Genomic DNA, 26,032 nt, shown 5'->3' on the forward strand with positions numbered 1-26,032 from the left:
TCCAGGGTGTACCCTGCCTCTCACCCTGAGAGGGCTGGGATAGGCTCCCCCCCCGACTCTGACAAGGATAGATAAATAACCTAAACATCAAAAGGAGCACACCATTGAAACACATAAAAGTAAGAAAAATGAGATAAAATGAAGATTTTCGCCTTCATTTCTGCCAGACAATGCTGAAACGTTTCTAGCGGCTAGTGTCTGTCTCTGTGTCTTCCCTGTGTTTCTCGTGTCTGCGTGTTTCATGCTGCCTCTCCGTCTCTCCACACAGTAATGTCCCTGTGCTAGTTTCTCCCCTGTTCTCAGTGTTAAGCTTGTGTGTCTTCATCTACGTCTTCGTCGTGCTTCCTGTCTTATTTTGATAGTCCTTGTCCTGCACTCACTGTATTCAGTTTTGCTTCCTCTTTGTCTTGTTATGTCAGAGGATGAGGCTGGGGAACAGCTGTCTTCTCAGCTGTTCCCCAGCCTCATCGTTATCCTGCCTGTATTTAAGTCCTCAGTGTCCCTCTGTTTGGTGTCGTGTTCTCCGTGTTAGTTGTCAGGTCAGGTCTAGTCTGTGTATGATTGTAGTTCTAGATCGCCTTTTATTTCTTTAGTGTTCATGTATTTTACTTTTAGCTTGTTTCTCCAGCAATAAAGCTGCTGCTGTACGTTTTCCGTCTCTGAGTCCTACATTTGGGTCCTAGCCTGACACACAGCTGACAATTAGCAAAGCAGTGTGAAAGAATTCCAGATCAGACGTTTTTAGTTCAACATACAAGTGAAGATGTTTGACCTTCCATCTGGTTTTATCTCATGTGCTCTTCATGCAGCTGAGTACACTCAGTGTTAAAAGCAGAATCTGTGCAGGTCTGAGATCAGTAGTTTACTGAAACACCAAACTGAGTTAATGTTTCTGCTGATATACAGTGACACAGTTATATGGATGATTAATCCCTTTGGCTTTTTGTCTTTGACTTTATCAGGAAAACAGCTGCAGCTTTCGCTGACAGCACATCATGTGGTACTTAAGTGTTTGTACTTTTGGTCCGCTTGCCTCCACCCCAGAGAGAAGGGTTACATCTCCTGGGTCTAGGTGCGGTTTGCCCCTCTGAGGGCGGGGGTACCTGGACCTGGGATATAGAGTATGTTTGGGGAGTGAGACTGTCTGTGCAGTGTCTATTTGTGTCTGTCTACACGTTGGGTGAGTGTTGAGTATTTGGTGGTGCATATGGGGTGGGAATGCACGTTTGTGTCCGCGTGTGCCTGTTCGTCTGTGTCGATTGGCGGGGCCTGGGGTCTGTGGCCCGGCTGGGCTCCTTCCGGGGGGTGGGGTGCCCTCAGACCTCCGGCCTCTGGGCCTGAAGCTCGGTCCTCTCTGGCACAGCTGGCTGCCGGCAGAGCCCGCGGGCACGCCACTGCAACCCCCTCTGACCTCTGCTCCGTAGCTGCTGGGTGACCTATCCTTTGGGGCTCTACTCAGCTCTTCCCAGGAGGGTGGCACGGTTCCCCCCCCCTTTGGTGGTCCTCCTCGGGTCCTCGTACTCTGGGGCCTCTGGATGTCGGGGGCTTGGATCTCCTCCATACCTGCTTCATGCCCTGGAGGACGGGGCTGTGGCCCCCCCACACTCCCTAGCAGATCGTTACATGGAGAAACCTTTGGAATGCAAGCATGCTGATCCACACAGGTGTGCAAACAGGTGTACACACGGGTGTTCACAGACGCAGACTAAAGCTTTCTTGGCTGCTGCCTCAAAGCACATTGTGCGCTGTCTATCTTGCGTGCTGCACAATATCGTTTAATATTTAGTATCTACTGATATCTACTGCTAGCTAGTTTATTGTGATGGTGCTGTTTTTTTATTATCTTGCTCTTTGTTGTTTGCTTTCTCTTCTGTTTTTTTTCTCCATACAGGTGACCCAGGTGTTTTTTTTTTTTTTTTTTCTTTCTTCCCCCCCTTCTCACCGTCTCTTCTCCCCTTTGGTTTTCTTTCTCTCCCTCTCTTTCTTTCATTCTTTCTCCCCGTCCTATCCCCCAGTCATGTCTGTCCCGTTTGTAGCAACTGAAAATAAAATAAATTCATAATTATAATAAAGGTCAATCGAATGGACCAATATGGCAAGGCCATGATGATCCACTTGGTAAAATAAATCTGCTTGGCATCTTTCTTGGCCTTAAGACAACAATTCTGATGCTAAAGATCCAAACCGGGGGGGAGTGTTTGTACTTTTTTCATCAGTTAGTTATTACAAAGAGTGAACATATAAGATGATCTGTCTTTGTCACTGGGTGGTGCTGAGGTCTGAATCCTTGGGCAGCTCCTGTAATCACAAACAGGATCATCACAGATGTAAAGTTTACCCCTTAGGTCTGAAACATCCTTCCCTGTTTCACACACTGCAGGATCTGAAGTTCTGCTCCTACATGTTTTCAGCACTGCTGACATATGAACTGTTTATTCGTCGATAGTTTTAGTGAACCTTAATGTCTCACTGGAGCATATATTCAACTGAATCATTCGCTTGTCTTTATTTATTTTTTTGATGTTCATATGTGTCATACTTGGTTTAAACTTTCATTTTGATTTAAAACTAACAGTAAAAAGGCATTTTCACTGGGATAAGCATCTGAACCAGCATGTTAAAGATGTTTGTGTATACTGAACATAAGGATAATTTAAATCCCGAGAATCTGCTGACTTTTCAGTTTTATTTATATTGCGCCAAATCACAACCACAGTTGCCTCAAGGAGCTTCATACTGTCAGGTAACGACAATACAACAGGACTTCTGGGGCTAATGGTTGGGTAAGATCGGAGCAGCACCATCATAACGCTACGTCTCAGCACAGATGTGTGATTACCTTAAGGATGAAGCTATGTTGTATTTATTGTGTTTGAACATATTTCACAGTAAATAGCCACAGTTCATTTTAACCTGAACGGCAGGTTGTTTTTCCTCAGCTTGTTAGCCAGCTCAAGACAAACTGTAAACATAATTAATAACCGAGTAACCTATTTGATTGTATTGTTAGCTTTGGTTGTTAGCTACTTACCAATTTTTGTGTGTGTATGTGTGCATTTTTTTTTTTTTTGTTGTTGTTTTGCAACTTGGAGTTAGCATTTCATTTTGAACAAATTAAATAGAATGTAGCCGCAGTAATTTTCACCTGGCAAACAGCAGCTAAAACGTAACAGTTCTATTTAGTTTAGCTAATGTGTTTTTTATTAGAACAAGCTTTACTTGCTGTTTGCTTCTCAAATTAAGTAAAACTGCAATGTCATTTATAATAGCTAGCTTTTTTGGTTACAAAGAACCTGATGTTTTCTCACAATATTGGAAATAATTATAAGTGGTGTTTTAATTTACTTTATCTTAACACAAACTCGATGAAAGGTCTAAACTGCCCCCAATTCTTCCATGTTAAATATTAACTTTCTAGCTATGTGTCATTGCATCCTTTAGATCATATTTTGACATATTAATATTATTGGATAATTTGCACAAGTTGAAAACAAATTCATTTGTTGTGTGGTTACACATGTACACATGTAATTTCTCCCACCCTACATTTAAAAGAATGAAGTGTGTTCATCTTCATCTAGTTATGAGCAGTCAATCTTTTGGGGCTATTTATGAAATCTCCTTTAGGGCCACCAAAATTCTAGGGCCGGCCCTGTGGGCCACACAGGAGGCGGGGTTTATGAGCCATACTGGAGCCAGACGCCAGGGGGCAGTAGAGACTTTCGGGGAGCTGTTACGTCGTCCATGTTTTCTACAGGCTCCATATCAGGCCGTACTACATTAACCAGAATCCTTTGGCTCTGCGTCGAAATTTTGCGAAGAGGTCAAATCAAACGGATAAATGGCAGTCAGTCAGCGCGCGTTGTAGAGTCAGGTAAAGCTGCTCGTAGTTCTTTCATTGAGACGTTTAGTTTCGCCGGTCAGCACTGAGTGCTGCTGGGTGGTGCAGCCATACATCGCCTGTTACAAAACCCAGCCGGTTGTTGCATAACACAACAACACAAGTGATGATAAGCTCACAGTCGCCGTATCCTGTTCTTTATTAGCGTCTTTTAGAAACGAGACACCAGCGAAATCCGGTCTGAGGCAAAGACACTACTTGGAGCTGTCTCGGCAGGAACTGCTTTGTGATTCATTGAGCTGACCTGCCGCTAGCTGCTCAGGGTGAGTGTCATAACACGCCGAGCCGGCTTAGGTGCACCAACACAAAGATGCTTGAGAAAAGCAGGAGACTAGTGCTTTCACTGTGTAATATTTTAATCAAGTGGCAAACTAGGTAGCTGATATTATTGCGACAACATTGCATGTATATTGTTGTTTTATTTTTAGACAAATCAGATAAACTCCAGTGATCTCCAGGCCAGGTGATTGACATATAACTGACATTTTCTATTTAAAAACAGTCCCAGTTTCTGACCGTAAATAAAGGACAGTCTGCCCTCTATGCGCAGGTGATGCTTTCAGGATCACTTACAAGATGTTTTTTTCCCCTCTTTTTTGGTGCTTAAGCCGTATCAGCTGAAGTTGAACTGGGGCTAGACTATACTCCTGTTCAGTGGCAGTTTATATCACAGTAAGTCGGTATAACCTTATTTAAACAAGTGAATCATTAACATTCATTTCTTTTAAATTGCAACCTGATAAAAGGGGAGTGCTTAAAAGATCCAAAGTTACACAGTAACAGCAATAACTCGACACCCCTACTGGTGAAATGCTTCCCCCTTTAATGAGTAAGTAAGTTTTAATTCTGCAGATAGGAATTACAAAACATAAAAAAGGACCTATTTTCCACATTTCTAGCTCCACGTTTTTATTCTTGGGCATTTATAGAGCTCTGGGCAGTTCAAAATAGTCCATATTTGTCTTATTCTTAGTCTTGTTGGGGTCCTTGGTAATGCACAAACTGTCTGAAGCCTGAACCCTCACCAAACTAAGATGCAACCTTCTGCCGTGATCAGATCTCAAATGTAGATTCATATTAAGAGGCACTTTTCTTTTTGTGTCAATTCAAAGTGCCTGATGTGAATCAGCCACAGTGAATCAACACAGCATTATTCCGAGTTATCAATGAATGAAACACTTCTTTAGCACTTTGTTGATCTCCTCCCTCGTCTTCCTCTTGCAGTGACTCATGGCTAATCGGCTCCTCAAAGTCTCCTCTCTAGCCACAGCAGTACTTGCCTCATCTGGATTTTACCTTTATAGCAGTCACCTGGACCTCAGTGACTTAAGTGTGATCCGCTTTGGACGAGCTGTGGCGACTGTGAGTTACTGCACAACACTACTTGGAAATTTCATATTCTAAAATGCCTTTAATGATAATAGCATTAAGTCCTTACAAGTCCTTCTACTAGGCAGCTATACTGGTAACACTTCTGTGAACTTGCTTATGTTGAAGCATCTTTGTATCTTTACTTCATTTGTATTTATTCAGCACCCAAGTTGCTAAACAGTGAAAGTACATTTTGAAAATAAAAATTCGAAATTTAAAACTACCTTAAGTAGAATTTAAAACAGTTTCAAATTTCAAAACCAGTACACATACAATCTGACACTAAAACAGGTAGTCTAAGGAGCTTGGAAAGAAAGTTTAAGTTTCTTGAAGATGTTTCAGCTCTCATCCCAGGAACGTCTTCAGTTCTAAGACCGAATGATGGAGAATCCCAGGTGGGAGCTGTCCTTTAAGAGGGTCGTTGGCCCACTATTGATCATGTGCCTGACCACATGAGCCCAGGCGTAGGTCCGCAGAGGTTTTGGTGAAACCATTGTGAGACCATGCCTCACACTGTTATGTGACCCATTCAGATCACCTGATGAAACGTCTTGAGGAAACTCCAGTTGTTTTTTCTTTCCAAGCTCCTTAGACTACCATGACCTGGATAAACAAGAACCTACACAGACAAAGGTAAAAGTTTCATCAGGACGTTAGTGGCTTAGAAAAGCAGAAAGATTAAAAATAAGCTTTACCAAGAAATTTAAACGATTTTACAGAGTGACTGAAGAAATCACTCTACAGTCTAAACTGTAAAAGCCCAATCACCTTTAGGGACCATGCAAGTCTTTAACAAAGTCATGCTGTAAAATGTGTTCATGAGTCAGCAACTTGCAGCTGTAGGCAGGAGCCTGACTGTGTAGGGCTTAAACACAAGCAAACTACAGGGAGTGCAGAATTATTAGGCAAGTTGTATTTCTGAGGAATAATTTTATTATTGAACAACAACCATGTTCTCAATGAACCCAAAAAACTCATTAATATCAAAGCTGAATGTTTCTGGAAGTAGTTTTTAGTTTGTTTTTAGTTTGAGCTGTTTTAGGGGGATATCTGTGTGTGCAGGTGACTATTACTGTGCAGAATTATTAGGCAACTTAACAAAAAACAAATATATACCCATTTCAATGATTTATTTTTACCAGTGAAACCAATATAACATCTCCACATTCACAAATATACATTTCTGACATTCAAAAACAAAACAAAAACAAATCAGCGACCAATATAGCCACCTTTCTTTGCAAGGACACTCAAAAGCCTGCCATCCATGGATTCTGTCCGTGTTTTGATCTGTTCACCATCAACATTGCGTGCAGCAGCAACCACAGCCTCCCAGACACTGTTCAGAGAGGTGTACTGTTTTCCCTCCTTGTAAATCTCACATTTGATGATGGACCACAGGTTCTCAATGGGGTTCAGATCAGGTGAACAAGGAGGCCATGTCATTAGTTTTTCTTCTTTTATACCCTTTCTTGCAGCCACGCTGTGGAGTACTTGGACGCGTGTGATGGAGCATTGTCCTGCATGAAAATCATGTTTTTCTTGAAGGATGCAGACTTCTTCCTGTACCACTGCTTGAAGAAGGTGTCTTCCAGAAACTGGCAGTAGGACTGGGAGTTGAGCTTGACTCCATCCTCAACCCGAAAAGGCCCCACAAGCTCATCTTTGATGATACCAGCCCAAACCAGTACTCCACCTCCACCTTGCTGGCGTCTGAGTGGGACTGGAGCTCTCTGCCCTTTACCAATCCAGCCACGGGCCCATCCATCTGGCCCATCAAGACTCACTCTCATTTCATCAGTCCATAAAACCTTAGAAAAACCAGTCTTGAGATATTTCTTGGCCCAGTCTTGACGTTTCAGCTTGTGTGTGTTGTTCAGTGGTGGTCGTCTTTCAGCCTTTCTTACCTTGGCCATGTCTCTGAGTATTGCACACCTTGTGCTTTTGGGCACTCCAGTGATGTTGCAGCTCTGAAATATGGCCAAACTGGTGGCAAGTGGCATCTTGGCAGCTGCACGCTTGACTTTTCTCAGTTCATGGGCAGTTATTTTGCGCCTTGGTTTTTCCACACGCTTCTTGCGACCCTGGTGACTATTTTGAATGAAACGCTTGATTGTTCGACGATCACGCTTCAGAAGCTTTGCAATTTTGAGACTGCTGCATCCCTCTGCAAGATATCTCACTATTTTTGACTTTTCTGAGCCTGTCAAGTCCTTCTTTTGACCCATTTTGCCAAAGGAAAGGACGTTGCCTAATAATTATGCACACCTGATATAGGGTGTTGATGTCATTAGACCACACCCCTTCTCATTACAGAGATGCACATCACCTAATATGCTTAATTGGTAGTAGGCTTTCGAGCCTATACAGCTTGGAGTAAGACAACATGCATGAAGAGGATGATGTGGACAAAATACTCATTTGCCTAATAATTCTGCACTCCCTGTAATCTTAAAAATGGTTGTAAAACTAACAAGTAACAATGAAGAGTTACAATAACCGATGTGGTTAAAAGCTTGGCGGGAGCATTTTGGATTAACTGTTGTCTGTGTATCTGGAGGTGAAAACCCCAGATGACAGAAAGGAGTTTATAATTGTTCCAGTCTCTAAACCAACTGGAAAAGTATCTTTTAAAAACTGAGTAGCGATCCAGTCTGACAGGTAGGCGGAAGAATTGGACGGTACCACTGTGTTTCAGGCTTCCAGAGAGATCTGTGGCTGAATTCAGTGTAGCACTGTTTTATTAAAATAATCAAGAAATTCAAGAAAATCAATTCACACTTTTCTATTGAGGATTTAACAGGTGGGATAGGCAGTGATGGTTTTTAACTCTTTATCCCATAAAGACAACATTTGATGACCTCCCTGTGCCTTTAGTGTATGTCAATAAAAATGTTCTGTGTTGAGCATTAGAATTTTTTCTGGGTTTTTCTAGTGGTTACTGCATAAGCAGAGATCACGCTCACTAATATCTGATTCCAACCCAGTGATTTTGTTCTTTGAGCAGGCCTGAAATATGACAGGAACTCCTCAGTTCACAAAAGAGCTTCAAAGGTTGCTCCTAGTAGGCCTTCAAAGGGTTAAAAAGAATTTTAGCTGGGAAGTTGTGGAAGATGGTTGTTCCAAGCTTCCTTGAATTTCAAACTAGCATTTGAAGCTAAGGTTTTAACAACAACGATGGAAGCTTTTAGCTTTTTCTTTCTGTATTACCTCATAGCCTTTCTGTGTTACCTCTTTACTTTTCTTAGTTTCTCATTCAAGCCATCAAGTCAGATTTATTCAACACTGTTGGTAAGTGATTTGAGAATTCCTGCATAAATCCCCAAATCATTTTAGGGCAGGTCTACAGTGCATCCAGGAAATATTCACAGTTTGCCTGAAATTCTTGAAAATTTGTTAAGAAAACTAAAGTACAACATGCATATAAGTATTCACAGCCTTTGCTCAGTACTTCATTGAAGCAGCTTTGGCAGCAGTTACAGCCTCCCATGTTTTTGAGTACGATGTTACAGGCTTTCACATCTGTTTTTGGCCAGTTTCTCCTCGTCTTTGCAGAGCCTCTCAGGCTCCATCGGGTTGGATGGGGAGTGTTGGTCCAGAGATGTTTAATCGAGTTCAAGTCTGGGCTCCGGCTGCACCACCCAAGGACATTCACAGATTGGTCCCCAAGCCACTTCTTTGTTGTCTTGGCTGCGTGCTTGCAGTCATTGTCCTGTTGAAAGATGAACTCTGCTCCAGCCTGAATTCCTAAGGTGATCTGAAGGCTGCATGAAGTTTAGAGGACTCTAGTGACTGCAGCAAATTAACATAATCAACCATAAAACAATAACTATAAGAATAGATCACAGAAGTCATGTTGAATCAACACAAATTCAATCTTATGTGAATACTTTGGATTTACTGGGGAAAATTAAGTGAGGATGAAAAGAAGAAATCACATGAGCTCACCACGTGTCACTGATGAACTCATTAAAATCAAGTAAATTCAAAGAACAGTGTGGGCTTTGATGGAAAATGTTGTGCTGCTGAAAACAAGCTGTTATAATGTGTAGCTGTTAATAATTAATGTTAACAAAAGAATTAATGTTACTAATGATTCGGTGTCCAGCCTAACAGACCCAAGTCAGTGTTTCTGGCCCGTGTACATTTGCACTGGGATTCTGATATTTTAAATATTCATACAGTTTTATTAAAACCTGCTTAATTCATATGGTTTTGGGTGATTTCACTTTGAATCTGAAAAATAATGTTAGGAAAACCTTGATAAAGATAATAAAATAAAGATCATCTAGCACAGAGGTCTCCAACCTTTCTTGCGCCACGGACCGGTTTATGCCCGACAATATTTTCACGGACCGGCCTTTAAGGTGTCGCGGATAAATACAACAAAATAAAACTAGTACCGGTACCGAAAAAAAGATTTATTCATAGCCAGTGTTGGTCAAGTTACTTGAAAAAAGTAATCAGTAACTAATTACTGATTACTTCCCCCAAAAAGTAATCCCGTTACTTTACTGATTACTTATTTTCAAAAGTAATTAATTACTTAGTTACTTTTTAAAAACACGATTTACAACCTGAAGAGGTGATAAAGTGATAGATTTTTCAGCCAATTCTACTTTTTCTACATAATCATCATATTCAATTCAATTCAATTCAATTCAATTTTATTTATATAGCGCCAAATCACAACAAAAGTCGCCTCAAGGCGCTTCATAGATACAGAGAAAAACCCAACAATCATATGACCCCCTATGAGCAAGCACTTTGGCGACAGTGGGAAGGAAAAACTCCCTTTTAACAGGAAGAAACCTCCGGCAGAACCAGGCTCAGGGAGGGGCGGCCATCTGCTGCGACCGGTTGGGGTGAGAGAAGGAAGACAGGATAAAGACATGCTGTGGAAGAGAGACAGAGGTTAATAACAGATATGATTCAATGCAGAGAGGTCTATTAATACATAGTGAGTGAGAAAGGTGACTGGAAAGGAAAAACTCAATGCATCATGGGAATCCCCCGGCAGCCTACGTCTATTGCAGCATAACAAAGGGAGGATTCAGGGTCACCTGGTCCAGCCCTAACTATATGCTTTAGAAAAAAGGAAAGTTTTAAGCCTAATCTTAAAAGTAGAGATAGTGTCTGTCTCCCGAATCCAAACTGGAAGCTGGTTCCACAGAAGAGGGGCCTGAAAACTGAAGGCTCTGCCTCCCATTCTACTTTTAAATACTCTAGGAACAACAAGTAGGCCTGCAGAGCGAGAGCGGAGCGCTCTAATAGGGTGATATGGTACTACAAGGTCATTAAGATAAGATGGGGCCTGATTATTTAAGACCTTGTATGTGAGGAGCAGGATTTTGAATTCAATTCTGGATTTAACAGGAAGCCAATGAAGGGAAGCCAAAACAGGAGAAATATGCTCTCTCTTTCTAGTCCCTGTCAGGACTCTTGCTGCAGCATTTTGGATTAGCTGAAGGCTTTTCAGTGAGTTTTTTGGACATCCTGATAATAATGAATTACAGTAGTCCAGCCTGGAAGTAATAAATGCATGAACTAGTTTTTCAGCGTCACTCTGAGACAGGATATTTCTAATTTTAGAGATGTTGCGCAAATGGAAGAAAGCAGTCTTACATATTTGTTTAATATGTGCGTTGAAGGACATGTCCTGGTCAAAAATGACTCCAAGGTTCCTCACCGCGTTACTGGAGGCCAAGGTAATGCCATCCAGAGTAAGAATCTGATTAGATATCATATTTCTAAGATTTTCAGGGCCGAGTACAATAACCTCAGTTTTATCTGAATTAAGAAGCAGAAAGTTAGCGGCCATCCAGGTCTTTATGTCTTTAAGACATTCCTGCAGTTTAACTAATTGGTGTGTGTTATCTGGCTTCATGGACAGATAGAGCTGGGTGTCATCTGCATAGCAGTGAAAATGTATGCTATGTCTTCTAATGATACTGCCTAAGGGAAGCATGTATAATGTAAACAGAATTGGTCCTAGCACTGAACCCTGTGGAACTCCATAATTAACCTCAGTGTGTGAAGAGGACTCTCCATTTACATGCACAAACTGGAGTCTATTAGATAGATATGATACAAACCACTGCAGCGCAGTACTTGTAATACCTACAGCATGTTCTAATCGCTCTAATAGGATATTATGGTCGACAGTATCGAACGCTGCACTGAGGTCTAGCAGGACAAGCACAGAGATGAGTCCACTGTCAGAGGCCATAAGAAGATCATTTGTAACCTTCACTAAAGCTGTTTCTGTGCTGTGCTGAGCTCTGAAACCTGACTGAAACTCTTCAAATAAACCATTCCTCTGCAGATGATCTGTTAGCTGTTTGACAACTACTCTTTCAAGGATGTTTGATATAAAGGAAGGTTGGAGATTGGCCTATAATTAGCTAAGACTGCTGGGTCTAGAGATGGCTTTTTGAGTAAAGGTTTAACTACAGCCAGCTTGAAGGCCTGTGGTACATAGCCGATCATTAGAGATAGGTTGATCATATTTAAGATCGAAGAATTAATTAATGGCAGGACTTCTTTGAGCAGTTTTGTAGGAATGGGGTCTAAAAGACACGTTGATGGTTTGGAGGAAGTAATTATTGAAGTTAACTCAGAAAGATCAATTGGAGAAAAAGAGTCTAACTTAATATCAATGGTACTAAGAGTAGCTGTAGATAATATTACATCTGTGGGATGATTATTGGTAATTTTTTCTCTAATGATAAAAATTTTATTTGTGAAGAAGTTCATGAAGTCATTACTAGTTAACGTTAAAGGGATGGTTGGCTCAAAAGAGCTCTGACTTTTTGTCAGCCTGGCTACAGTGCTGAAGAGAAACCTAGGGTTGTTCTTATTTTCTTCAATCAGTGATGAATAGTAAGATGTTCTGGCTTTGCGGAGGGCTTTCTTATAAAGCAGCAAACTATTTCTCCAGGCTAAATGATGATCCTCTAGATTTGTGACACGCCATTTCCTCTCCAGATTACGAGTCATCTGCTTTAGGGTACGTGTTTCAGAATTATACCACGGAGTCAGGTACTTCTGATTTGAGGCCTTAGTTTTCACAGGAGCTACAGTATCCAGAGTCGTACGTAGTGAGGAGGTGAAATTATTAACAAGATAATCGACCTCTGTTGGAGCAGCGTTCAGATAGCTGCTTTGCTCTGTGTTGGTACAGGGCATTGAAGATGATAACAGTGGGTGGATTATATTCTTAAACTTAGTTACAGTGCTTTCAGAAAGACATCTACTTTGATAAAGTCTACTCTTCACCGCTGTGTAATCAATTATTGTAAAAGTAAATGTTATCAGGAAATGATCAGACAGGAGAGGGTTTTCAGGAAACACTGTTAAATGTTCAGGTTCGATGCCATATGTTAAAACAAGATCTAGAGTGTGATTAAAGTGGTGGGTGGGTTCTTTTACATTTTGAGAGAAACCAATTGAGTCTAATAACAGATTAAATGCCATGTTGAGGCTGTCATTTTTAGCATCTACATGGATGTTAAAATCACCCACAATAATTATTTTATCTGAGCTCAGAACTAAATCAGATAAAAACTCTGAGAAATCAGACAGAAACTCTGTGTAAGGCCCAGGTGGACGATAGATGATAACAAGTAAGACTGGTTTCTGAGTTTCACAGCTGGGGTGGACAATGTTAAGCATCAGGCTTTCAAATGAATTAAAAGTCTGTCTTGGTCTTTCATTAATTAATAGGCTGGTGTGAAAAATTGCTGCCACACCGCCCCCTCGGCCTGTGCTTCGAGATTTCTGGTAGTTAGAATGGCTCGGGGGTGTTGATTCATTTAAACTAACATAATCATCCTGCTGCAACCAGGTTTCTGTAAGGCAGAGTAAATCAATTTGTTGATCAATTATTAAGTCATGTACTAACAGAGACTTGGAGGAGAGAGACCTAATATTTAATAATCCACATTTCACTGTTTTACTCTTTGGTTCAGATGTGGATACTGTATTGTTCTTTCTTTGTGATTGTTTATGTTTAAGTTGTTTGTTGCTGGTTTTTAGTTTGTTTTTTGTCTTTTTGGAAGCTGACACAGTCTCTATGGAGATGGGTTTTTGGGGGGGTAGCAGGAGGAGAGAAGCTGCAGAGAAGCGTGTAAGACTGCAACTCTGCTTCCTGGTCCCAACTCTGGATAGTCATATTTTGGGGGGTTTAATAAATTTGTCCATATTTCTAGAAATGAGAGCTGCTCCATCCAAAGTGGGATGGATGCCGTCTCTCCTAACAAGACCAGGTTTCCTCCAGAAGGTTTGCCAATTATCTATGAAGCCCACATCGTTTCTGGGACACCACTCAGACAGCCAGCAATTTAAGGAGAACATGCGGCTAAACATGTCACTCCTGGTCTGATTGGGGAGGGGACCAGAGAAAACTACAGAGTCCGACATTGTTTTGGCAAAGTTGCACACCGATTCAATATTGATTTTAGTGACCTCCGATTGGCGTAACCGGGTGTCATTACTGCCGACGTGAATTATGATTTTACTGAATTTACGTTTACCCTTAGCCAGCAGTTTTAAATTTCCTTCAATGTCGCCTGCTCTGGCCCCTGGAAGACAATTGACTATGGTTGCCGGTGTCTCTAGCTTCACATGTCTGAGAACAGAATCACCAATTACCAGAGTTTGACCCCCGGCGGGTGTGTCGCCGAGTGGGGAAAAACGGTTAGACACATGAACGGGTTGGTGGTGTACCTGGGGCTTCTGTTTAGGACTATGCTTCCTCCTCACCGTGACCCAGCCGCCCTCTTTCCCCAGCTGCTTGGGACCTGCCGGGGAACAGCTAGCGGGGCCTACGCTATTTTCGGCTGCACCAGCTACAGGGGCCTGGCTAGCTGCGGGTGAATGAAGGGTGCGAAGCCGAGTCTCCAATTCAGTAATCCTGGCCTCCAGAGCTGCAAATATGCTACATTTGTTACAGATATCATTACTGCTAAAGGAGGCCGAGGAGTAACTAAACATCTGACACAATGAGCAAGAAAGTGCAGGAGGGACAGGTGAAGTAGCCATGGTGCTAACGAGTCGGCTACGAGCTAAGCTAGGCTAGCGAGACAGTACAGAGACAGTGAGTGAATACTTTGGCTATGAATTAGGTAGTGAGTACACAGAAAGTGTGCTTCGGAGGAAGCACGTGAAGATTATACTATGAAAGAAGAATGTATTTAAAAGTTGTTAATTAAATCGCTAAGCAAATAAGCTACTCAGAAACACCACTGTGTTTGAGCAGGAACAGGAAGTGATACTCTACCACAGAGCGAGCGAACACCAAGTGACAGCGCCACCAAGAGTCAGGGTGTCATATAAAATGTAATCAAATGGAAAAGTCTCTTTTTAAAACTTGTTTTATTAGTTTTAATCTTTTAACTTTATGCATCAAGCAAACATTTAATTATATGCAACATTCTCTGAGTTGAATAAATTAGTTTAACATTTAAACCTATTTTCTGCACATTCCAGCACATAAAATAAAATATTTTTTGTGTTTACACTCACTCTTTCAAATAGATGCAAGTAAAACACAGCAGAAAATAAATAAAGTCAAAGACTCAGCGGTCCTGTTGCTCTATTTTCACCTGTAAAGCAGGAGTGGGGTAGGCGGAGGTTTACCCTGGTGCAGGTGTGCCGCGGTCAGTGGAAGAATCCGCGAGTTTCTCTGTGAGTTTCCCATTACGTCGTAGCTACTCGGTGCTTGTTTGGAAGTTTAGGGGTTTTTTCGCTGTAAAAAGAAGTTTTCTTCCCACGCACAGCGGACACTAATGTTTTTGTCACTTTTTATGGAATCAAACTCAAAGTAAGGTCAGTACTTCCACGCTTTAAACGCTGCACGCTCATACTCTCTCCCACAATCGATATGTGATCCACTGTTGATCTGCACACAGCTGTTGTCATGAACGGCGCACTCGCTTACGTCACTGTCGTGAGACATTCTCGCAAAAAATCACGGTTTTAGTAACGCAGTAATGCAGAGTTCCTACGGGAAAGTAACTGTAATCTAATTACCGTTTTTGCAATAGTAATCCCTTACTTTACTCGTTACTTGAAAAAAGTAATCAGATTACAGTAACGCGTTACTGCCCATCTCTGTTCATAACACACGTGAAAAGACCCAGGAAAACCGATTTAACGATAAAAACGATAACAAAATAACGCTGAAAACCCATAAAAACCCTGAAAACCATACATTTCATACCTGAGTCTCAACTCTCGCGGCCCGGTACCAAACGACTCATGGACCGGTACCGGCCCGGGGGTTGGGGACCGCTGATGTAATACACCCTCCTTCAGATTCAAGTGGGACAGCAGACATGCGCCTTCAGCGACCTGCCTGATTGAAACATTGTATCAGACTAAGTTAACAGTCAACAGCTACAAAGTTACTTTCTTCACATTGGAGTTTGTCAATCAGGTGCTTGGATGAAGGACTCCCACCAGCTTTTTCCTCTTTGTGCTGTCTGCAGACTGACTCCATGTTAAACTATGACAGCGCCATCGTCACTGCTGTTGTGTCATCAGTGTTTTTGTTTAAAAATCATACTTTTTATTCACACGGATGCTCCAACATCCTCCTGTGTTACTTCCAGCTGACCTTTCTTTACCTGGATGATCCTGATGAAATCTTTGGTCTCAGCAGAGCTGTTACAGATATGTGGCCTCTCCTTATTGTCATGAATGCGATGTTATGCCATGAGCTCCCGAGCTCGTCTCATCTTGTTACTCCAGGAGCCACGTCCTGATAGAACATCACTGGCTGCTTCCAGGAGAAAATCTCCTTTTTTTCAGCCTGGCTGCTTTCATCATTGCTTCTTTGTCCTTATAGTTAAAAACCTTCATTGTGAGTGCTGTGTTGTTGTTCACTGTGTACACCTCTCAGTGATATGACATATCACATCAGCCACATGTGCTGACGGTGAACCTGCTCTCATCCGTGAACACCACAGAACGTCAGTAGTTGTGAAAGACTTGGAGCCACACAGCGTTCCCTAACTGTTTCTTTCTTCCTTTAACGTTATGGCACACACAACGCTTGCAGCTCGGCACCTTTGGTTTCTCCGTGGCCAGCTTTCTGGTTGGCTCCACACTTCACTGCCTGTCCCCGGTGTCACTAAAGAGGGAACAGAGCTCATCAGTGTGATTCCTTCCAGCTTGTCCTCAGCCTCCGTGGCGCTGCCCCTCGAGCACACCCCTGCCACAACGGTATTTTATGGAAAATTCCAATCAGGCTTCACGGTGCCAGGCAGTGATCACAGGACCCACTAGAGGAATTTGGGCCCTCAGGCCACGCTCACAAAGTCTTTCTGTTTGTTTGGTCAGAAACTGGAGGTAATTTTGTACGGCTCTGGCAGTGCTCATCCTGTTCCTCTTCACACAACTCGCTGTCTGTCTGCTGGAATCTCTTAATGGTCTTGAGACACTTTTGGGAGATACAATAAATGGCAATGGAATGGTTTAATGTGCTGTCCTTGAGCAGCTGGGCTACTTGTGTAACCTCTATAGCAGGTGTGTTGACCTCAAGGCCTCAGGGGCCGGTCCTGCAGGTTTTAGATCTCACCCTGGGTCAACACACCTGAATCACATGATTAGGTCATCACCAGGCCTCTGGAGAACTACAAGACATGTTGAGGAGGTCATTTAGCCATTTAAATCAGCTGTGTGGGATCAAGGACACATCTAAAATATGTAAAAATTGTGTATGTTTCTGTTCTGTGTCTTGTGTACTGTTTGTTTGTATATGTGTCTTTCTTGCTGCTGTTACACCCAAATGTCCCCTTGTGGGACAATTAAAGGATTATTCTATTGTAAAACCTGCAGGACACCGGACCCGGAGTTCCCCCACCCCTGCTAGGATCAGGTGTCGTCTATCCTTTATTGTTCCTCATTGGGGAAACTCAGGTGTTCTAGCAGCAAAGTGACAGGCAGATGGAGCGTGCAGATTCACACAAAACTAAAGAGTAAATAAAAAAACAAGAAGTAAGAGGCTAGATCATCAGGAGCTTCATCAAAGGTGTCCACTTGATTTTATTGACTGTTTAACACATAAAAGTTCTACACCACAAAAAAAAATCGAATAGAATGAAGCCAGGAAAATACATGTTTATATTGACTATTATCTTAAGTTGTGAACATGTCTTATTTAGTTTTTGGATGTTAAACTGTTAAACTATGTAAAATCATATATACAGAAGCAAGAATGTTCTGATTCCCATTCACGGAGTTATTCACAGCATTCTCCTCCAACCACAATACAATGTAGGGTTAGCACATACGATGACTTAGACCTCAGAAGGTTAGTAACTATTCTTCCACTTTGCAGTTGAAAATCTCTTCATGTCATTTGTTTGTTCGTCTGCAGACAGCAGTCATCAGCTACGACTATCTCACAGCTTTCAGACACGTGGAAAATGGCACAGACGAATACTGGCACCTCAAGTCAAAGGTAGAGAACCACTTTGTTTCTTTAGAATTGGGGTGGGTGAAATGTTGTTGTTGTTGTTGTTGGTGATGAGCTGAAGGTGAACCAGACTGCCCACTGTTCTCATCACACTTCTTTCTCCTGTTTGTGAAACTTGTTCCTCGACAAACTAAAGAAGGCATATTTAACTATTCAGGGACATCATCATCATCACTGTTTTGGAAATGTGGTTTTCAGTACCTATTTAAGACTATTTTCTAATTTTGTCTGTCCAGAGATGCAGAGAAAATACTATGTAATGTTTTTAATCCTCTGAGCTTGAACCCATGGCAAGATTAGGGTTGGGCTTTAATGTAACCCTGCAGGCTTTTTAGAATAATAAAATGACTTTCTGGGGGTTAAAACGAAAGAAGGTTTTGATGTGTGTCTGTTTGAATTGTCATTTATTGTCCTTTGATTTCAAAGACTTGTAAGAATCATGTTCAAAACCAGGAAACAAATATTCTGACAGGAACAGGATTTGGTTTTAAAGTTTCAGAAACAGAAAATCAAAGCAATTCGCAAGAATCTTAACCAAACCTTTTCACTTATTCATTATTGGTATCCGGTCGTTCAGTGATGACGTGACGAATCCTACTTCTGGGTCTAAAGTAGTCTGCGTTTAATATGGCTTTTGTGTTGTTAACATGTTTAATGTTTTGTATTTTCTTCTATTTAATCTCAAAAAGCTCCTAAAACAGTCAGTGATCCCTGTTGACCTCCCTCGGCTTTTATTGCCGCTAATCATTTATTTAAGCTCAGTTTTTAAAACCTTAGGATGTAACTACAGCCCAGCCCATGCTGCAGTATATGAATGACTAACCTCGTATTGTGGATGGATTATCTCAGTTGTTCTCCTGGCTGAAGTTTGGTCCTTTTACAGCATCCTGCCATGCGATTACATTTGTTCCTGACCACCGAGAACACTCACGTTAACTTTTATCGAGTGGAAAAAAAGTTAGCTTGTTTATATTATGCTAACATAGCTGTGTCGCTAGCGGTCACGTAGCACATCATTATATACCAGCTAGCCCAACTTCAGTAACCCTACAAACGTCACTGCTGTTTAGTTTTCTGTCTTCATTTATGTTGGAAGTGATAACAGAGCTGTACGTTTGAATTTGTTTCCAAAACCCCGCAGTCAGGACATGCTATATTGTATTTAGATAGAAGCTAGCGAGCTAACTCCCTGCTAACTTCTAACTCCGTTAAATGTCATAAATTCCGTTTTCATGGATGCCTGGATGTTAAACGTCATAGTTACACCTGGTAGAGCAGAACGCTGATCATTTTATTAAAGATGAAAGACTTTAGACAGTTTTTCAACTCTCAGTAATGCCACAGTGATCGTTTGATATATGGACCTGCAGCGGAGTTTAGGCCCAGACACGGCTAGTGACGTCAGACTGAATGACCGGATTAATGAATTCAGTCCATTTTGGAACAAGTGAAGCTCTGTGAATACTTGTGCATACACTGTAAATCACAGTTAAATGTTCAGTCAGTGCTTAAAGTTTAAACAGTGGAGTAGGGCACACTCTGCTGGACAAACTATGTGACGAGCCCATTTCTAAAATACCTCAAAGATTACTTTCTGTAATCTATTACCCATTACTAGACATGATCCAGACAAATGGGTTAAATGACAACGTTACAAATGAATCCAGATCAGTGGGGCACAGTGACCAGTGTTTGTTTTGTTCACTGCATACAGACCTTGTTTCATGTTTATAAGGTGACTTTAATCATGACACTGTTTTTTTTAAAGTTGACATGTTCAAATTCCTTTGAATTGTTAGTCTGCTGCGTTCACATTTGTGCTACAATGAGCAGGGTTTGTGTAGCTTCGGAGGAAAACGGTGCCACACATGGACAATACTTTTATTGTACAAAAGGGCGAGAGTGCAGTGGTAATTTGCAGACTGCACCCAGGACAGAAACATCTGCATTATACTGCTAACAGAACTTTAGCTCTTTGCTAGCACCTGCACAGACAGCAAGCTAACGATAAGCTAGCAAAGAACCCAGAGTGAGGTTAAAGCTGAGTGAATGAGGACCTCAGAACAGATAATAAACAGGGGGAGGAGTCAGACTGAAGCCTTGATTTCTAACTGTTCACTGTGGATAGTGTCTTTGTGCTTCTAGCATTTTTGTTCAGATGTAATCACTAAGAGACAGATCACGTGTGTGCATATTACATTACTTTTAAGAAAAGTGCTTTGTGTAATATGTTTGCATTCGCTAACAGTATTTCCCACACTGAGCCCAACAAAGAGGGGAAGTACCTCCATCATGCACAAACATTTGACCACACAACATGCAGTTAATCTGCACGTATATATTTACTTCGATATGCTGTTTAGCAATGGTGGCAACTTTCAAAGCGGAGCCAGTGAGAACTGATAAGAGGACCTAAAAGGAAATGAATCCATGAGTGATATCGATAATGGAATCGGAGTCGTGAAATTTTTTACTTTTTTTTTAAAGACTAGGCCAGTTGATGTGGCCATAGTCTCAGACGGCACTGAGCATTTTGTCACTCGCTTCTTTTCTCTCTCCTTGTTTTCATCCACAATGATTGCACTTAAACTTTAGTAACTGCTAAACTCTACCCTTTTTCGCCCTCTTTCCTTCCTGTCACTGGCTGAGCCTTATTAGGCGTCTGGTCTGATCCATCTGATCAGTTTGTTGGTGGGATTTTCTCTGTTTTTGAGTGAATTCCTCTGTCAGAAGCAGTGAAAAATCTCAAAAGTCCCTTTGGGATTTTTGATGGGCTTAAGGTCCATCAAATTGGTGCAGTTTCAATTTAGATTATTTGCTTGAAAAAAACAGTTCAGACCTGTGTGGATTGGGTAGGTGTGAGCCACAGTTTAAACCTCTGTACTTTATAGTGTCGACAGAACCATTACCACTGAAAGACAGAGACTGTTACAGTTACATTTGTTGCAACACAAACATTTCTTCAAATACACTGCTCAAAAAATTAATGTAACATTTTTAAATATATTTAGTATAGCATGACGTGAGTTAAGTAGCAGAGGGGTTGTTTGTTTGGTTCTTTGGTGTTAATTAAATTAACAACACTTAGAGGGGTAACAAGCATTTGTTTTGGATCAGTGTCACCACTAAGGTGATACATGGACCCCACAGAGGTAGTCCAGCTCCTCCAGGTTTGCACTTGAAAATGTGTCATTTCCTGAAGGTTTGCTGTGTCTCTCAGAGGAAGCCTAATTGCACGACTACGGAAACAGCTCCTTTCACTTCTGAGCGTCTTCCTTACCAGCGCGAGGTCGATCTCCCACAGAATCGACAGACTGAAGCTACTAACTGTGGAGCTATGCTACACTCTCTCTGGACTTGGCTGCTCAGCTAGCTGACCACATCATAACAAAGAGGTGCATGAACAGTAGGATCACACTCATGCTTCCTGGACTGGGAAATGCATGTGCAGACCCTTCTACATGCCCAGAGTGATCATCACTGCAGTGAACATACCACCTGATGTTAATGTTAACACGGTGCTCTTCCAGCTGTACAATATAATACACAAACAGCTGCAGGCCCATCCTGAGGGAGCTTTTTGGGGACTTCAACAAGGCTTGTCTTCAGTCTGTACTCCCTAACTTTGTACAGTACATACAGTGCTTCATCAGAAGGACGAATAAATGAGATCACTGTATTTAAGCAAGTCTTCAGGACTCTACCCCTCTCTAATCTGGAACTGTCAGATCACTTATCAATACTTCTGATACCAGCATACATGTGCAGGTATCAGGAAAAGATCCAAACCTCCCATTAAAGACATTAAAACCTGTCCTGAGGGAGTTCTCTTCTGACTGTAAGATTTCTTAGACAGCAGTGAGTGGAGCGTTTTCATCATGACCTTCAGGAGTACACAGAGACAGAGCTGCACTGACAATGTAACAGTGGGCAAAAGTACTCGGGTCAATACAAACCAAAAACCTTGAATGACCTCCGATGACGAAATGGAACTCAGCCTGCAAGTCAGGGGACAAAGCTCAATACAGTGTAGCAAGGGCAGAGCAGTGGAGAGCCATCAAGGGTGCAAAAGAGGCTCACAAAACGAAACTGGAAGGGTTGTGGATGCTCTGTAGTGGGAGGGACTACAGACTATCACCAACTACAGAGGGTCCACACCCGTCACCACCCCGCTGACACCACGCTGGCAGAAGAATTACGCCCCGTTTCCATTAGTACCTACTCGGGTCGGCGTGCCATAGTTCTCAGCGTTTTCCATTAGGATATAGTAGCTGGTACTTTTTTCGTATCTGCTCGCCCGGGTTCCAAGTGATCCGAGGCGAATCTGAAAATGTGACATCAACAGACTTCATCCTAGTGATTGGATAGTTAGTGGCATCACTCGGTGAGTCATGAGAACGTCTCCTTCACGAAAATCAAAAGTGCCAGTTTTGAAACCCGGTAATGAGGGAACTGGCTATAAAACACAACGCCGTGGTGACACAGAGTCACAGACCGGGCAGCAGCCATATTGTGGCTCGATGTCCACCTTTGTTGTGGCATTCGTGTTGCCTCATACTGTTTCTGTAATTCAATTGTAATGGAAAACGAGGTGAGTTGTGCCACGTCGAGCCGATCCGAGTAGATAGTAATACTAAAAGTGCTTTAACTTCTCTTGCTGAAGAGCCCGGACACAGCTGAGCTGCCTCCTGATTCCACCAGCGCTGCTCTTGTCTTCCAGGAACACCCGGTGAGATAGGTGGTGAAAGCTGTGAACATCAGGAAAACTCCTGGCCCACATAGAGTACTTGATAAAGTACTTTGTGCCTGACCAGGAGTTTCAACCTCACTGTCACAATGAGGTTGCCTGAAGACAGCAACCATCACTCTTGTGGCAAAGTTATCTGCCCCAAAGTGTTTCAACAACTACAATCCTGTTGCCTTAATGTCAGCAGTCATGAGATGCTTCGAGAGGCATATCCTGCAGCGCACAAAGGCCTGACTCCCACAGAACCTGGACACTCATCAGCGTCCAGGTCGCCTGCAGGGCACGCAGATGTCCAGAGGACCGCACTGCCACAGCATTCTGTCACCTCGAGCAACCTGAAAACTATCAGGATGCTGTTCATAGATTACAGACGACAGTGTTCAGTACCATCATTCCTGGAGTACGGGTTGAGATGCTCATTAAGACTGGTTTATCCCTCTCCCTATCCCTATCTGTGTGCCTGGATCAGGGATTATTTGTCCTAGTGGCCTCAGGCAGTTGAAATGGGCACTGCCTGCTCCTCCTCCCTGACCCTCAGCACGAGCTCCCCCCAATCACTGAATAAACTAATCACACTACAGTCACTCCTGCCTGTACGGGAACTGTGTACAGGGAGGAGGATAAAACACTGACAGGATGGTTACCTGAACACAACCTTTGGCTCAGCACCATCAAAACTAAGAGGAGATGAGTCCACTGTCAGAGGCCATAAGAAGATCATTTGTAACCTTCACTAAAGCTGTTTCTGTGCTGTGATGAGCTCTGAAACCTGACTGAAACTCTTCAAATAAACCTCTGCAGATGATCTGTTAGCTGTTTGACAACTACTCTTTCAAGGATGATATGAAAGGAAGGAGACTGGTGATGCTTTTTGAGTAAAGGTTTAACTACAGCCAGCTTGAAGGCCTGTGGTACATAGCCGATCATTAGAGATAGGTTGATCATATTTAAGATCGAAGCATTAATTAATGGCAGGACTTCTTTGAGCAGTTTTGTAGGAATGGGGTCTAAAAGACACGTTGATGGTTTGGAGGAATTAATTATTGAAGTTAACTCAGAAAGATCACTTGGAGAAAAAGAGTCTAACTTAACATCAATGGTACTAAGAGTAGCTGTAGATAATATTACATCTGTTGTGAAATACTGTTAATAAATTAATAAATACTGTTGTGAGTTGCTGCAACCAACTTTTGGCTGAATGGACTAACCTGGCACATCATTTTTTCACATTGCTTTTCAGGGTGCCTTTGAATTGAGTAGTTATCTGTAGGTTGGTAATTAAATCAAATAAACTTCACCCAGTTCATATCAGTGTATATATCAACCATTATTCTTTATTTTTGAGCAGTGTGTTTACACTTTCTGCTTAGAAATGACATGTAAGTTAAATAAAATACAAATTTAATGGTGAGAAAAACACGGAACAACAGTTCTGTTTCCAAAGTTTAATACCAGGGGTTAATAGATCTCTCTTACTGTCCATTTCATGTTATTCAGCCTACTTGGTGTCTCTGCCTTTCTCTTCATGTTGAAAAGTGGCAACTACAGACTGTAAAGGGGATCAAAAGCTTTTATCCTTGCTCTAATGAAGCAGGACCACCTGTGAAGCTCAATGTTACTGGAATCCTCCAATAAGAGATCCATGTCCAAAAAAAATGCAATGTTTTTCTTGTTAAAATATAAAGAAACCAATCAACAGTGCTTTAAGAAAAATGCAAAAAGTCCAAAAGGTGCACTGTAGTTGCATTTGAGTGGTTGTGATTTACAAACTGTGGAGCTGTGTAACCCTCTGACCTTCAGCTTGACATTTGTTTCTTGTGACATGTTTGAGCACACAGTCGATGAGCTTTGATTTCTTCCTCAGTCCTGCTGACACTGTCACACCCTGTGTTCGGTTGTGAGCAGAGAAACCGAGCTATATTCAGTCTCTCATGGAGAGCTTGACTTAAAAAGCTACTTAAGCAGCCAGTCGTCCAAGCTTATCAAAGGCTTCCCTGAGTGAACTGAGTGGCCATTTATTGTCAATTAGAGTCTATCACAGAACAAGGAGGGGAGGTCTCTCAAGTCTGCCAGACGAGAGGTGAAACATGCCCTGCAGTGAGAGAACAGATGAACTGCTTTTGTCCTCTGCAACCAGCTTTTTATTCAGCTGTTAATTTCTCACCCTAAGGAAATGTCACTTGTCGCTTGCACTTGGGTTTTGCTGACCTATAGATGCACCTGTTTGGATGCAATTTGACTCATTTAACTTACATTGTTATAGCAGGACTGCTCTAAAAATCAGTGCAGGTCTGTGTCTGTCCCCAGGCCCACTGTAGCTTTACATATAACACATAAAGTGATGAGCACCTCTTTTTGCTGAATTTTGAGTGTTTTAAACAACTTTGTTACATCTGTGGTGTTCCCGGTCAGAAGAGACCTCCATAGGAAATGAATGGGAATCCACCCCACAACGCCCCCTTTGGCCTCTGACCCCCTGAATGGCCCACTGAACGACCCATTGACTCACCCACTAAACTGAATTTGGTGGTAAAAATGTTTTTTATGTTGATTTAAGAGCTGTTAAAACCAACTGGTTACTTGTGACTGGAACAGTACGTTCAGGGGGGTGGGAGTGCACATAACCAGAGGGCCAAAAGGGTAAATGAATTATGCTATTAACCATCAGGAGAGTCAGTATTGAGAGGAGAGCTATAATTTACTGCACCCTTTTTCGTCACTGTGCTAATCATATTACGACATAGATTTTCTTTTCTTTTGTTGATTAGAATAAGCTTTACCTATGAAATTGCATATTTTTGCATTTCACTGTTTCTTCCTGTTAAAAGGGAGTTTTTCCTTCCCACTGTCACCAAAGTGCTTGCTCATAGGGGCATTTTTCTCTGTATGTATTATTGTAGGATCTACCTTACAATATAAAGCACCTTGAGGCGACTGTTGTTGTGATTTGGCGCTGTATAAATAAAGCTAAATTGAACGACTGCAGCATTGTTATGGAAATAATGCATTTTAATATTATTTTCTGACATTGACTTCTAATGTTATATTTTGCCAACTCGTCTGCTGAACACAGTGCAGGTTAGAATGAAGGTTTTATCTCATGTCCTGATGTTACAGTGCACCTACAGAAAAGCACCGTGTGCTTGAGCAGCAGGCTTGTTTTGCGGTGACAGAAAACAGACTTTACGCTTGGAGAGAGACCACACCCCACCACATACCTCCACCACCTGACGTAGGGCTGGGGACTCCAGCCCAAAACGGTCCCGAGCTCTCTGTTCAAGCCGTCAATCTGCAGTATAATTATAATTATTCACATGTGCCATGATTTGTGTTGAGTTGTACATTGTCTAGAAAAAAGCTGTACTCTTTTGCCTTGTTATGGTTCAGGAGGTAGAGGAGGTCCTCTGCTAACTGGAAAGTTAGTGGTTTGATCGCTGGCTGCTCAAGTTTCCATGGCAAATTATTCTTGGGCAAGATACTGAACCTGCAGTCGCTTCTCAGTTAGTGTAGAAAAACACTATATGAGCATCAG

General features: G+C 42.0%; 2 protein-coding genes across 6 annotated transcripts in view; one reads left to right on the plus strand and one right to left on the minus strand.

The window, feature by feature from the left end:
- The first annotated feature begins 3,738 nt into the window (after positions 1 to 3,738).
- adck1 (aarF domain containing kinase 1) overlaps positions 3,739 to 26,032 on the plus strand; it is a 124,356-nt gene continuing 102,062 nt past the window's right edge. For 2 of the 5 annotated variants that reach the window (XR_015126394.1, XM_086274889.1), the window contains exons 1-4: positions 3,739 to 3,874; positions 4,047 to 4,164; positions 5,126 to 5,263; positions 17,655 to 17,738. Coding sequence is in view for 4 of the 5 variants with exons in the window: in XM_086274889.1 (XP_086131015.1) it covers positions 5,132 to 5,263; positions 17,655 to 17,738 (216 nt within the window). In the remaining variant the exon portion in view is untranslated. Of the gene's footprint in view, positions 4,165 to 4,509; positions 4,574 to 5,125; positions 5,264 to 17,654; positions 17,739 to 26,032 lie in introns of all 5 variants that reach the window. The other 3 variants (XM_086274891.1, XM_086274890.1, XM_086274892.1) reach the window with 3 other exon arrangements.
- LOC147306305 (uncharacterized) lies at positions 9,706 to 14,579 on the minus strand. Its single transcript, XM_086275568.1, has one exon. The coding sequence runs from the start codon at positions 14,312 to 14,314 to the stop codon at positions 13,442 to 13,444; it is 873 nt and encodes a 290-aa protein (XP_086131694.1). The 5' UTR covers positions 14,315 to 14,579; the 3' UTR covers positions 9,706 to 13,441.

This window comes from Aulonocara sp. 'chitande type north' Nkhata Bay, linkage group LG19 (genome assembly GCF_057382095.1).
Source record: "Aulonocara sp. 'chitande type north' Nkhata Bay isolate Kocher_YH1m ecotype deep benthic linkage group LG19, A_spYH_male_GT1.1, whole genome shotgun sequence".
Lineage (NCBI taxonomy): Eukaryota > Metazoa > Chordata > Actinopteri > Cichliformes > Cichlidae > Aulonocara > Aulonocara sp. 'chitande type north' Nkhata Bay.

Bases quoted from the DNA above. Each gene is read 5' to 3' on its own strand.
- LOC147306305 (XM_086275568.1), bottom strand. From the start codon at position 14,314: ATGGCTACTTCACCTGTCCCTCCTGCACTTTCTTGCTCATTGTGTCAG.